At 41.0% G+C, this 14,914-nt stretch overlaps 1 protein-coding gene across 2 annotated transcripts in view; it reads right to left on the minus strand.

The window, feature by feature from the left end:
- olfml3a (olfactomedin-like 3a) overlaps positions 1 to 14,914 on the minus strand; it is a 42,559-nt gene continuing 27,645 nt past the window's right edge. The window contains exons 1-3 of one of the 2 annotated variants that reach the window (XM_034086389.2): positions 7,930 to 8,212; positions 4,215 to 4,530; positions 1 to 790 (exon numbers count right to left, since the gene is read on the minus strand). In XM_034086389.2, coding sequence (XP_033942280.1) covers positions 6 to 790; positions 4,215 to 4,530; positions 7,930 to 8,040 — 1,212 coding nt within the window. In that variant the 5' untranslated portion in view covers positions 8,041 to 8,212 and the 3' untranslated portion in view covers positions 1 to 5. Of the gene's footprint in view, positions 791 to 4,214; positions 4,531 to 7,929; positions 8,213 to 14,914 lie in introns of those variants that run through there. The other variant, XM_034086390.2, reaches the window with a different exon arrangement.

The raw sequence follows: 14,914 nt of genomic DNA on the forward strand, positions 1-14,914 counted from the left end.
CGCTGTCACACCAGGAGCTTCCTCTTCATGGTCAGTCTGTAAATGATTTGGTAGCCGTCGTCCCAGCCGTAGAGCTGCTTCTCCTCGGGGTTGTATTTCAGACTGGCGTGGGCTCCGTATCTCCTGGGGAAGTATATAAGGGGAGCCTCCTCGCTGACCACCATGTCGTTGACGTCAAACAGGCACTGGATTCTCGACCGGCTCGCCAGACGAGTGTTGTATACGACGTAGACGGTCCCACAGACGACAAACGCCGCCTCTGCGTTCTCCCGTGGGCACCGGGTGTCCCAGATCTGTTCTATATCGAGCGTGGTGGGGTCCATCTTCGCGAGGTTGATGTTAGGTTCACTGTCACTCATGGCGTACAGAAGCCAGAGGCCTTCATCGTCTGCTGCGAGGTCCGCTACGATCTCAGGGTTGAGGCTGTAAACACTGGCTTGGCTCTCGACGGGGAACATGGCGATATCTGTCACCGAGCCGCTCATCAGGTCATATTTGACCACCTGAACGTCCATATCCTCCCCCTGCTCTACGTAGTACAGATATCCGTTATATACAGCGCTGCCAGGGCTGGTCCAATCAGAGGGAAGACGTATCTGTCGACTGCCGATGGCGTCAGGAGAGCGGGAGAAATCTCGAACAGAGTCGAACTGATGGATGGTGTCTCCCGATGTCCCGTTGAAGACGTAGACCTTGGACGACCTTGGGTCTCTGGTCCACATGCCATTGGGACTGCCCACTCTCTTTAGGATCTTCACTGATCTGATGCCAGAGATGATCTCCACACAGTCTGCCGTGGGAGGAAACACAAAGAGAGGGGTCATGTTTCTGTACTGTTGTTCGCCTGCCAAGCTTTCCTTGTTAAACAATATCCCTTAATGATACTTTACAATAGTTAACCCAATAGTCAGAAAAAAGACAGAAAGCCCATTTGTCCAAAAGTCCATTATGTGGAAGACAAATGGCCATTAAACTGAAGGATCATTGTCAAAAAACACACTCGTTCTGCAATTATTTGTGTCCCACTCTAATCTGCATTTTGATTGGCTTACCCTGATATTCTTACCTTCACCATAACCAATCTAACCCTTAATCTTTAAACCCAAACAATGCAATCAACAGGTACTAACCATAAAAGCAAAGTAGGGCGTGTTAAACCTACGCCGTAGTCGAAATGTAGCCTTGATTCTGAATAATAGTCAGCCATGTTTGTTTCTTTGTATGAGAGAGAGTGGGTATTTTCAGAGCGTTTTGAAATAACAGGCTTTTGGAGAAATAGGTGATATGGGACATAATTCCCACTGTTGGGCCGTGCATTATACACTTGACTCTCCTTGATTAATAACAATCCCATGTGGTATGGTTTGAGAAATTATGTTTCATCCATCCTTTTGGCATCAATGTGCTGCAATACCCATGAGCCTTCCCTACAAGGGCAATTTACAATGTTTGTTGTTGCTGTGTAGAACATTCATTCATAGGAACAAACAAACAGTTGCTAAATTCATCTAAATTCCCAAAAGCCCAACATTGCAACAGCTAAAAACCAATAGGGCACCAACACGATGGTGAGAGTCGACAAACCAATCGTGACTATGTCAACTTCTTATCTTTAATAATAGATGTTGTTTATACATTCATGAATATTTTATATTATAGAAACATTACAGGCGTTAAAGCTTCTTAAGAGGAAATAACTTTAGACAGCACCAGATGCTGCTCCTCAGATTACACGTCTATCTACAATGAAAACTACACAACCCTAATTAAAAATGTTTCACAGGTGTGACATTAACGTGATTATAATAATTGAATGTGTGTATTTCCCAGCTGGCACAATTAGTTCCATTACAGGGTATACGCAGGAATCCTGAAGTCAAATGTAACACCTTTTAAGACCTTTTTTAAGACCCTTTCCATACATTTTAAGACCTCACATTTTAAGACCTCACAAGCCACTTTGAGTTTTAACCGGTTACCTTGGCGACACACTTTACCTCACATTGACAGCAGGATGGGCAAATGGCGGCCCGCGGACCACATGCGGCCCCCACCTCCTCTTTGTGCGGCCCTCAGATTAATGTATAAACAACGTAATTAATTAAAAAGAATATTATTTTTTTTGTTTTACTTGTAGTACTGATACCGTCCACTCGACTCCTAGTTACGTCGCGAGCTGCGTACATGATTTCAAATACCGCAAAATAATCTGTGACGCATTTGTGTGTATTGTGTTTGTTTCCCGGGGAAACCCTCACAAGAAACACCGGCTGTTGTTATGCCTGCTGTGACGTTAGGTTGCCTCTTGCCTCTTGCCTTTACAAGCTTAAAAGTTGTTTTTATCATCTGAATTTGGCGAAACAAGTTTAATATTCTTAAAACCAAGACTTTGTTTATTTGAAATCAGATGAAAACAAACTGTCACGGACCCTGCCTTGTTATCTATGATTACTACGCTTTTCATTCATAATTTCAGCGGGAGGGAGGGGGAGTGGCGCTGAGGAACAGCAGAGTGGGGAATGCAGAGACTGGCTGTGTGTGTTTTAGGTTCAAGTTAGACAACTAATGTCTGGGTTAGTGTTCATGATTTCATGTTTATGTCATCTTAATAGTTAATCTCAATACACACACATTTTCCGTGCTTTCTAATAGTTTAAAATAGCTTTATTCCACTGTTTAATAACCTGTTCAATACAAACATGCCACTTGTAAAAATGAAATACCATTTCTGTGAACTGATATTTGTTTAGTGAGCTTATTAGAGGATGTTCCCATTGATTGTCAAATGTGAATGAAGGTGTCAGACTTAGTATATTGTTAATAAATACATACAACACATGGAATTTGTGTGTGTGTGTGTTCCAAGTGAATCTGCGGCCCCTGGTGGCCAGTACATCAATGATGTGGCCCCCACCACCATCAAAGTTGCCCATCCCTGATATACAGTATTGATTGTCCTTCCTCCTTATCTTCCAACCATTTGGACGCAAGCTTGCATTTCCCCATAACGATGCTGTTTAACAACCGCCGTAAACGGACCTTCGCGCTATCAAGCAGTGAGCGTGCGATGTCCTGTTCAGAAGACGTCAAACCCAACAAATTATGGACAAATAATGAGGAAACATCAGCACACATGACGATGCTCTCCAGGAGGAAGATTAATACAAACACACGGATAAAGGATGCCTCCCATTATGTGTCCTGGAGCTAAACTAGCATTGTGCTCACACATCTAAAATGAGTTCCTACAATGCGTTGAGGTTCATTTTGGGTCACTTGACAAACATTTACAATGGCTCACTGTGTGCAGAGCGAACATGAGCTCGGAGAGTCGAGCAGCTGACCTCGGGGCAGCTTCCTGTCTGTTGCATAGAGAAACTCATACAGCAGCCTTTTCTCCGCATCATCCACTTTGTATTTAAACATCTGGATAAGAGAAAGCTCCTTTAATAAGTAGGGCATGATCGGCATTATAATTGAGGGCAGAGCATGTTAATAATAAATAATTCTTGAATGTATGTGTAATCGATTGTCTTGTAGGCAGCGTGACTAATACATCAATCAATATTTGTTCTCATTTGAGTGTTTTAATGGTACCAAAGAAATCTTATGAACCTTCCTCAGGGATTTAGCTTTTAGATCCATTTGAAAAATATGGATGTTTTGCTTAATTCCCATTCAGTGTAATCTTCAGATATAAAGTCTGACGTGTTTCATCGATTTAAAAGTGGGGTTTCACAATTTCACAAAAGGGGTTTTAAGTCCCTGTATTATTCTGAGTGAATGAGTCATTGCAGCAGATATATCTCAGCCCTGTTCATGGCAGCACGCCTCGGGATCAGGAGATTATGAAGACGAATGCTGTGCCGAAACAGCGCGAGGCAGGGGAGTAGCTCTGCAGAAATAAACGAGTTGCATCAAGCCATATGTCTGCTGGAAAACATGACTCCAAGCCCTCCGTTAAATGACTTGTAACAGCACTGTGTTTGTTTCTCGTTTTCCAGAGGCTTTTCCAAGACACTTTCTCTGCACAAGGGGTGGTTTTGATCATGGTGTGATGTGAAATGCTAAAATTAAGCATAGAACAAACAAGCTGTGTATATCCCTTAAGGAACTGTGCCGGGGCTCCGTCATGAATGAAAATGAAACATCAAAGGCAGCCGCCCAGCAGAGAACGCTTGTCTGAAGTGAGCATGTGCTTCCCTGCAGCTCACCAGAGACTCTGGACTGCAGCTCCTCCCAGTCTTCCCCCTCTTCCTCTTCCTCCCCTCTGCTCTCCTGCAGCCCCCAGGCTTCCTGCTCCACCACCTTATCTGCTTTATTCACACAGGCCCGAGGGGAAGTCTGGGTTTCTACGAAGTCCATCTCTCGTTCCACCCGGTCTACTCGGACTCCAGCTCCTGTCAGATCCTCCAAAATGGTGCCGTGATCGTTCCTCAGCCCATCCATGGCTTCAGCGGTTATCTTTTTAAAGTCCAGCAGCTCTGTGTGGTAACGGCGGGATTGGTCATGCCATAACTGCATATGATCCTATTCAGACATAGGCAGAAGAAACAAGCGTTAGAATACATGTAGGTTTTTATTTGGTTCTTTTTATAACCCAACAAAACAAAAAGCTTACGGGATGCTAACGGCCCGTCCACACAGCGGCGTGCGTTGACGCTTCACCATTCACTTTGAATGGGGTGACGTCACTTTTCGCCGAACTGCATTGTGGGAAGCGACGCGGAGCTTTGCTGGCGGGGCTCGCTGCAAAAGTTGAGCAATGCTCAACTTTTGACGCCTCGGCAGAAGCGTCAGCCAATCGAATCATATGCCAGTACAAGCTCTAGCCAATCAAACCGCTGCTTGTGTGTCAGCGGCGGGAGATTCATGCGATTGGTTGTTGGTCGAGTTTCAGACACGCCCGCCGGCAAGCGTCAACGCACGCCGCTGTGTGGACGGGCCGTAACTGTGAGGTTGTTCGGTAGTGCTTTGATCTCAATGCTAATGTCAGCATGCTAACATAGTCACAATAACAATGCTAACATGGTGAGGTTAAACAGGTTTGGTACCATGTGCACTATCTTCGATTAGCGTGCTAGCATGCTAACATTTGCAATGTAATGCTTAACACAAAGTACAGTTGATATATGAAAGGTTTTGCAAGTATTTGGTTATTATTCAAAGGAGGAAACAAAATAGGGCGAACAATTTAAACATCATAATGTAAACATCAATATGTAAAGTCCGGGAAACACTTAAGTTATTTCAAGTCCTCATGAGTCCATTCTTAAGTGTGAGTACATTTCGTTAAGTCTTTATCGAGATAATTCAGTAAACATCATGGTGGTGCTACAGGAAAAGTTAGAGGGACATGTAGCTTAGCTAAGGCAGCCCATGTACCAAAGCTAGCGGATATATCCCTTAAAGGTCCTCTATTATGCTGTTTTGCATCAATATATCACAGGCCTCAGATATATACAAAACATGTCTCTGAAGTGTTTGGCTCGAAACACCAAACAGATCATTGCAGCATTACCCATAACCCCCTCTGTTTCAGCCCTGTTTCCAAAGTGCTGATTCTCTCTCTAGATGAAAATAAGGAGCCCCTCCCCACGCCCCTCTGAGAGACATTTGGTTAAAAAGAACACAATGGTGCTCTAGGAGGAGATTCAGGGGATAAGGGGGGGGGGGGGGGGGGGGGGGGGGGGGGGGGGGGGGTACCTTGGTTGCTGATTGGCTAATGATTACACAAGACAACACATCGTTATGACATCATAAAGTGGCCAAAATCTGATCAGCTCATTTTCAGACAGGTTTTTATAGAAATGGATCAGGACAAAACAAGGTTAATAATGTTGTTCATAATTCAAAATGTGACTGGATGCAGGAGGACTTTCTAATATGTGCTACACTATATTCCTCATACCATGTGTTGGGATGTACTACTTATCTTTCTACAGTAACATACTTAACACGATAGTAGGGGTATTGGAACACACAGTCGTATCTTGGGAATTACAACGTTCCCATTTCAATCAAAGCAATCTTACATCACCAACACGAATACAGTTTCTCGGTGCAGTGATTGACACGGTCGGAGTGACAGGCGTATCCTTCAGAGCGAGATACAAAACTGACGGCTTCTCCTCCCCTCATGTTCTGCCTTGCTTACTGTGAGCCTGAGGTCAAATGGAAATGGGAACTCAATAAAAAATAGCTTGATGAATTGCTGTGTTCATATCCATGCAGAGGTTGAAGCAGCATATTGGAATTGAGACGGGAGGAAAGCCACAGGAGGGCGAAGACGGCAGTAGTTGAGTATACACTTAATTTCACGCAGATTACAGATTCAACATTTTCTTTGGAGCCACACAGAGGATGAAAATAAGACTCAGACTCTAAACATATACTCCGAGAGAATACATTAAAACAATTATTTAAATGAGAAATAAACTCAAGTTACTCACAGAGGCAAGCACACATGTACTACTTGAAGAAGAAGAGGGGACACATGTTGATGTAGAAGAGACATGGAGAAGAGGGGACACATGTTGATGTAGAAGAGACATGAAGAAGAGGGGACACATGTTGATGTAGAAGAGACATGAAGAAGAGGGGACACATGTTGATGTAGAAGAGACATGAAGAAGAGGGCACACATGATGATGTAGAAGAGACATGAAGAAGAGGGGACACATGTTGATGTAGAAGAGACATGAAGAAGAGGGGACACATGTTGATGTAGAAGAGACATGGAGAAGAGGGGACACATGTTGATGTAGAAGAGACATGAAGAAGAGGGGACACATGTTGATGTAGAAGAGACATGAAGAAGAGGGGACACATGTTGATGTAGAAGAGACATGAAGAAGAGGGGACACATGTTGATGTAGAAGAGACATGAAGAAGAGGGGACACATGTTGATGTAGAAGAGACATGAAGAAGAGGGGACACATGTTGATGTAGAAGAGACATGGAGAAGAGGGGACACATGTTGATGTAGAAGAGACATGAAGAAGAGGGGACACATGTTGATGTAGAAGAGACATGAAGAAGAGGGGACACATGTTGATGTAGAAGATACATGAAGAAGAGGGGACACATGTTGATGTAGAAGAGACATGAAGAAGAGGGGACACACAATCTATTTCACAAGCCAACAACAATCTTCCCTTTGCAAACATTGCAGTCTCACAACCTGCCTTGTATTTCTATTTGATACCTATGGCATTGCATCGGCCCTTCAAACATGTTTTATTGTTAGAGTTTATAGATTTGTTTACCTTCACGTTCAACTTGTATATTTAAAAAATGTCAATGCTGTTTTATTCTATTTTGAGATATTTAGAGTCAACATTACTTGTTAGACGCTTTTATCCAAAGCGACTTACATACTCAATACTGTGGACAATCCCCCCGGGAGCAATTAGGGGTGAAGTGTCTTCAGGGACACAACGACATGCTGACTGCAGTGGGGTTCGAACCTGTGACCCCCTGACCCCAACACTAACACTCTATCCCACTGCGCCACACGAGTTAAGAATTGTTTATTTGTACTCTTTTAATTTATACCTTTGTACAATGGCAACGCAAACATTTCCCAATTTGGGATCAATAAAGGACATCGCATCTTATCAGTATTTAACATCTCTGCACACAGCTCATATTTTCATACTTAATATCTCTGACTCCCATAGTCAATATTTTTGTTGAATATTCTCATTTTTAAAACACATATACTTGTTTTTGATTGTTTTAATTAGGTTTTTTCAATTTTATTTCGTGCCTTCAGCATTTCCCTCATCTTCTTTCTGACAATGTGGAATACCACGGGGGAAATCTGTGTGTGTGAAAACCTACTTGGCAGTCAAGACGATTCAGTCAACTGATGGAAAACAACAGAACATTGATCACTTATCATTTAAATCGGAATTGCTTCTTACCTCAATAGCCAACAACCTGTTATCCAGGTAATCCATCAGGCCCTGGTAGTAATACTGAGCTCCGGTTAAAGTCCAGCAAGTGGAAACAAGGAGGAGAAACACCGGCTTCATTGTGAACCGATCAATGGGGACGGATTACTTTCTTTGTCCTTCAAGATTTGAGATGCTTCTTCAAGTTGTCCTCCTCCCAGATCCAGAGATGTACACAACCTACAACCGACAGAGCAACTACTGTACACGTGCAACGAGGTGAGGAGGATACAGAGAAAGTGAGAGGCCGCGCTCTGAGACTTTCCAATTCTTTGACCGCTCTCACTTTGCTGGAATGTTTTCACTAACTCTCAGGGAGGAGCCTTGTGCCTAACCACTCTGTCCAAGTGAATGTGCTGCACACAACTCAGTGTTGTTGCACATGTTGTCCACACTGTCTCAGACATGTGAGACGGGATTAAAGTGCAGACAGAAGACAATTAGAAATCTCTGTTGAGTTTATATTGCATTTAGTTAATAACGGCAGTCATCTGGGAAATGGGTAGAACGGAGCAACAGAGCAGATACTGTGAGGAGATTAATACGCCGCCTGTTTTATGAACTGTATAAAAGCCACAATGATGTCACCCGTTGGTTTCTGGGGTAACGCTTTGAAGCCTGTACTTTGGCATTTCAGCCAACGCCATCTTCGTGTTTTGGAAAGGATTAAACCAAATGGTTAACAAAAAATCTTTAGGAGACCAATTTATTACTACTTTCATGAGCTGAAAACACTTTGTAAATAGTTTTAAATATGAAAAATAAGGAAAGCAGCGACTCGCTGTTGTTTATCGTCTATTTTTACTCGATGATTTTCAAAGTGAACATCAAGCTGTGTTGAAAAAGACTTGGAACTAAGGATTAACCCCACAAACTCACCACGGGAATGTGTTCTGAGGGAAAGACTTAAATTGGAAAATGTATAATGTTCTCATAGTCTTCAACACAATCAGAGTTATCAGTGGAACCAGTGTCGCCGCCTGCTGGCCATTTGAAAGAATGCCAGTTTAAGCCACTTCCCACTTGGCTTGAAGGTCACCTATTATGCAAAATCCACTTCTTCATGTCTCTTCTACATCAACATGTGTCCCCTCTTCTTCATGTCTCTTCTACATCAACACGTGTCCCCTCTTCTTCATGTCTCTTCTACATCAACACGTGTCCCCTCTTCTTCATGTCTCTTCTACATCAACACGTGTCCCCTCTTCTTCATGTCTCTTCTACATCAACATGTGTCCCTTCTTCTTCATGTCTCTTCTACATCAACATGTGTCCCCTCTTCTTCATGTCTCTTCTACATCAACACGTGTCCCCTCTTCTTCATGTCTCTTCTACATCAACATGTGTCCCTTCTTCTTCATGTCTCTTCTACATCAACATGTGTCCCCTCTTCTTCATGTCTCTTCTACATCAACATGTGTCCCCTCTTCTTCATGTCTCTTCTACATCAACATGTGTCCCCTCTTCTTCATGTCTCTCCTACATCAACATGTGTCCCTTCTTCTTCATGTCTCTTCTACATCAACATGTGTCCCCTCTTCTTCATGTCTCTTCTACGTCAACATGTGTCCCCTCTTCTTCATGTCTCTTCTACATCAACATGTGTCCCCTCTTCTTCATGTCTCTCCTACATCAACATGTGTCCCTTCTTCTTCATGTCTCTTCTACATCAACATGTGTCCCCTCTTCTTCCTGTCTCTTCTACATCAACATGTGTCCCCTCTTCTCCATGTCTCTTCTACATCAACATGTGTCCCCTCTTCTTCATGTCTCTTCTACATCAACATGTGTCCCCTCTTCTTCATGTCTCTTCTTCATCAACATGTGTCCCCTCTGTGGAAAGAGACTCTGAAAGTTTCAGGAAAAAAGATTCTCTCTCTTTTTGATCCATTTCTATAAAACCCTGTCTGAAAATGAGCTGATCAGATTTTGGCCACTTGATGTCATAACGATGTGTTGTCTTGTGTAACCATTAGCCAATCAGCAACCAAGGCAACCCCCCCCCCACCACCTTAGTAGTAGTACAAATGCCATATCAATCTCATTAGTATGCAGAAAAAGTGACAGGTCGCCCCGCCCCTTTTCGACCGGAAGTCCCGCCTTATTTGACCGAAAGTCCCGCCTTTTTATTTTTATTTTGAAAACCGGAAGTCCCGCCTCGTTCGACCGGAAGTCCCGCCTCGTTCGACCGGATGTCCCGCCCCCGCTTCCGGCGGATGTCCCGCCCCCGCTTCCGGTTTACAAAATAAAATAAAAAATAAATTAAAATTTTAAAAATGAGAAAAATAAAATGCCATTGTTTTCAATCAATTAATATGTCTAGGATATATATATCCCGCCTCCTAACCACTTCCTGTGTGGTTAATCCTGTATACAGTATCGAGTGTAACTTACAAATACTTGCAAATAACATGAAATTAATCAAAAGTAAAAGCATCTAAAAAACACATATTTAAACCTCTCTGTTTTTGCAAACAGGACATGACAGGACATGAGGGGAGAAAACATATGGTGAAGGAGGGGGAACACACACACACACACACACACACACACACACACACACACACACACACACACACACTTTCCCCGCCCCTCACCCTTTCCCTCTGTCTAAATAAAAAGCCAGCGTCACTCTTAAATATTTTTCAAGTCGAGAGAAAATGGCCAAGAGACGTCTTGATATGAATTTAATCAGCGAGACACCGGTGACAACTTACAGCCATCCGTTGGGTGCTCCAATCAAGAAACGAATGCAGTTTGTATGCCGGGTTCAGACGCCTACAGCCGAAGAACTTCACGAAGAATGGATTCTAAAAAATGGCGATGTTTGGGGTTATATATTCAACTATATGGCTATTACAAATAACATGAAATTAATCAAAAGTAAAAGCATCTAAAAAACACATATTTAAACCTCTCTGTTTTTGCAAACAGGACATGACAGGACATGAGGGGAGAAAACATATGGTGACACACTTTCCCCGCCCCTCACCCTCTGTCTAAATAAAAAGCCAGCGTCACTCTTAAATATTTTTCAAGTCGAGAGAAAATGGCCAAGAGACGTCTTGATATGAATTTAATCAGCGAGACACCGGTGACAACTTACAGCCATCCGTTGGGTGCTCCAAATCAAAGTAAAGCATATAAAAAACAGATATTTTAAAAAGTCAGCCTTTTTTGCTAAAGGATAAGGGAGGGGGAAAACCCCAAACCCCTATGGAGAAGTCATAAACCCCCTATGGAGACAAGCATGTTGTAAACAGAGGGGAGGTAGGTAATATACCTAAATATATATAGAAAGTCAGAGAATATTTATCAGAGGATAACACATATACATTTGTACAAGTCGACACGGGTGCATTTTGTTAAGAAACAGAGTTTTCGTACTCAGACCGCTGCAACAATTTCAAGCAGATCTCTGTGATATGCAGTCGCTGTCCGACTATAATGATGGCTTTAATTATTTATTAACAGTCGTAGATGTGTTTTCGAAAAAAGCCTATGCTCAAGCATTAAAGAAAAAGACGGGTATAGAGGTTACCAAAGCTTTTGATACAGTTTTAACACACAGCGAGATCCCTAAAAAATTACAAACAGACGCGGGGAAAGAATTCTTTAATAAAGTTTTTCAAAACTTGTTGAAGAAAAGAGGTATTGCACATTATACAACAGCCAGTGACATGAAGGCATGTGTGATAGAAAGATTTAACCGTACACTGAAAACTAGAATGTGGAGGTATTTTACAGCTAAAAACACTCATAGATATATAGACATCTTACCCGAACTAATTGAAAGTTACAATAATAGTTATCACCGGAGTATTAAAATGACACCAATGCAGGTGACAAAGGAAAATGCGGCTCAAGTGTTTCGGAACCTGTATAACCCCTCTAGCCAACGTAAAAAAGCTGCTGTCAAAATGAACTTTAAGGAGGGCGAACTTGTAAGGATATCCAAATTGAGAGGGGTATTTGATAAAAAATATGAGCAGAGTTATACTGACGAACTATTTACGGTGTCTGAAGGCTTACCTCGGCAGCCACCTGTTTACAAGCTTCAAGCTGTCTTTAAGATGTGACATCGCGCTCTGACTATTTCCCATAAAATCGTGACAAACTATTACTTGTTCTTACATTTGACCTCTTGCTGCTTGGTTGAAAATGATAGATGAAAAAGAACTTTTTTAAAAAGAGTCAAACCACAAATGTTTTAAGATTGTTACAAAATGTAAAAAATAAAAAAGGTCTGGAGACAAAATTAATTCAGGTGACTCTGGCTTTATTAGGACAACAAACATATAATACAAATGGGTTAGGGGTTAAATATAACCATCGTGGACTTAATAGTCTAACAAAATACTTTTATCTGAATACATTTGTTCTTTTTAAGAGCACTTTTTGAAATTATTTATTTATTATTTCAGTGGAACAATCCAGTGTTTGTTAACATTAACGCTTTCTTCTCTTTTTCTTGTGTTACTAAGATACTTTTAAACACACTTTGGTGTATGCAACACTTGTTCAGATAAAACAAGGTTTTTTCTTTTCTGATAAACTTACATATTTTAGTTATTTTATGTTACCAAGATACTTCGAGATACACCCTGATGTACACAACACTTAACAAAGCGTATAATATGAAGTAGTTGGTAAGGAAGGGGTTTTTCTTTAAGGGTGCAAAACTTTTAGAACAGGGTAAAATATTCATTAATTTGTATTGAATTGAGTTTTCTTTTTTTGATTTTCAACATACTATATGACTTTTACATAATTCTGACGTACTATACTTTTTTTTTTTGACTTTTTTCTGTAGAATCTTGACAAAACTATTACTTGTTCTTAAATGATGACCTATTGCTGTAGATGAGATGAAAAAGCTACAACGCTTAAAGAACTTTTTTCTAAAAAACTCTCAATTCTACACTGACTCCCCCCACTCAACGCAATAAGTCCCACCCCACTCAGCAAATCATCTAAAACGAAGGACCCCATCAAGACGACCGTTGAAAACTAGCCATGGATCTGAGAAAAACCAAGTCTGATGTAGCCTACCCTTATTATCACCAGGATAATGGATATGGGCTTAATGACTGGATGGTACAAAGTAGGGGAGAGGATGTTCCCGAAGAAGAGCTCTCCTCTATATGTAATAGTATTGTAAACGAAACATTTAAAGTGGTCCCGGAATCTTCATTTTTCAGAAACATTCTGTAACATTACCGAAGAAATTACACTTACTCTTTTTCTTGTGTTACCAAGATACTTTTAGATACAGTTTGGTGTCTGAAAACTGAAACTGGTTGAATATAAAGTACTTTATAAGGAATTCGGATTCTTTTAAAGGCAGATTTTGGCTTTTTTTTTTTTTTTTTCTCTTGCCAAGATACTTTTAGAAACACTTTGAGGGATGCAAAACCTTAAAACTAGAAAATGAAGTACAGTCTGATTAGATTTTTTCTTAAAGACTGTTTCTCTAAAAGGTAAGTTTGTGATTTTAACAATTTTCCCTGACACTTGGCAGATTTGTGTGTAATTCTCTCACAAAGGAACTGTAAGATACACTTTTTATGTATGCAAAACCTTAAACTTTTTTTTTTTTTTTGAAAATAAAATACTTTGTCTGAATACATTTTCTTTAAAGGCACTTTTTTTTATTTTAACGCTATTTCAGTGGAAAAATACAGTTTTGTTGACATCAAGGCTTTTTTCTCTTTTCTTGTGTTACTAAGATACTTTTAGACACACTTTGATGTATGCAACACTTGTTCAGTTAAACAATGGGTTTTTTTTTTTTCTGATAAACTTACATATTTTAGTTATTTTATGTTACCAAGATACTTTGAGATACACCCTGATGTACGCAACACTTAACAAAAGGGTATAATATGAAGTACTTGGTAAGGAAGGGGTTTTTCTTTAAGGGTGCAAAACTTTAGAACAGGGTAAAATATTCATTAAATTGTATTGAATTGAGTTTTCTTTTTTGATTTTCAACATACTATTTGTACACAATGACTTTTCCATATTTTTGATAAACTATACTTTTTTCCGTAAAATCATGACAAACTATTACTTATTCTTAAATTTCACCTATTGCTGGAGATGAGATGAAAAAGCTACAACGCTTAAAGAACTTTTTTTCTAAAAACTCTCAATTCTATAATTGACTCCCCCATTCAACGCAATGAGCCCCACCCTCCACTCAGCAAATCTTCTAAAACGAAGGACCTCACTAAGATGATCGTTGTAAACTAGCCATGGAGCAGAGAAAAGCCAAGACTCCCCCCCGCGAGTTGCAGTCAGGAACAGAGTCCACCAGCGACACCACCATGTGGGAAACCCGAATCTTGCAGTACTACTGCTGCTGATGCTACTCCTCGGGTCAAGAAGTCTCGGTTTAGGGACACAGTGAAATCGGGATTGTTTTATATTCTGGAGATGGTGATGTATCGGTACAGAAAAGAAATCTGCAAAGAATGCCGACGCAGTAACCCCGACCAGAGGCAACACGATTGTCGGAATGACATGCCCGATTTCTTCTTCAGAAACAATTACAAAGCGTTAATGAAAAGACTTTGGCTCGCCGACTTCGTTGCAGTGATTGACCAGAGTCTTATTGAAAAAGGCATTTGCGAGGATAAACTGAGGATAGGACGCGCTTCGGAAGCCTTTCTGCACAAGCTTGTAAAATGCAGATGCCTCAAGGAGAGACTTGAAATATCCATACAGAGTTGGATGGAGAAGAAGAAGAAGAAGACTAACAAACAGCAGTCGGATGGAGAAGAAGCCAGGGACTTGTTCAATGCAGTGACTTTTTTCTTTAAGTAAAATAAAAATGGGAAACTACTATGCAAAATGCTCTGTATATATTGATCATAATGTAGTCCTTACCCGTTTAATAAGTGTGATGATGGGGACGATTGAAAACAGAATGAGTAGTGACCCCCGTGTAAGC

Source organism: Pseudochaenichthys georgianus, chromosome 7, assembly GCF_902827115.2.
Source record: "Pseudochaenichthys georgianus chromosome 7, fPseGeo1.2, whole genome shotgun sequence".
NCBI classification, from domain to species: Eukaryota; Metazoa; Chordata; class Actinopteri; order Perciformes; family Channichthyidae; genus Pseudochaenichthys; species Pseudochaenichthys georgianus.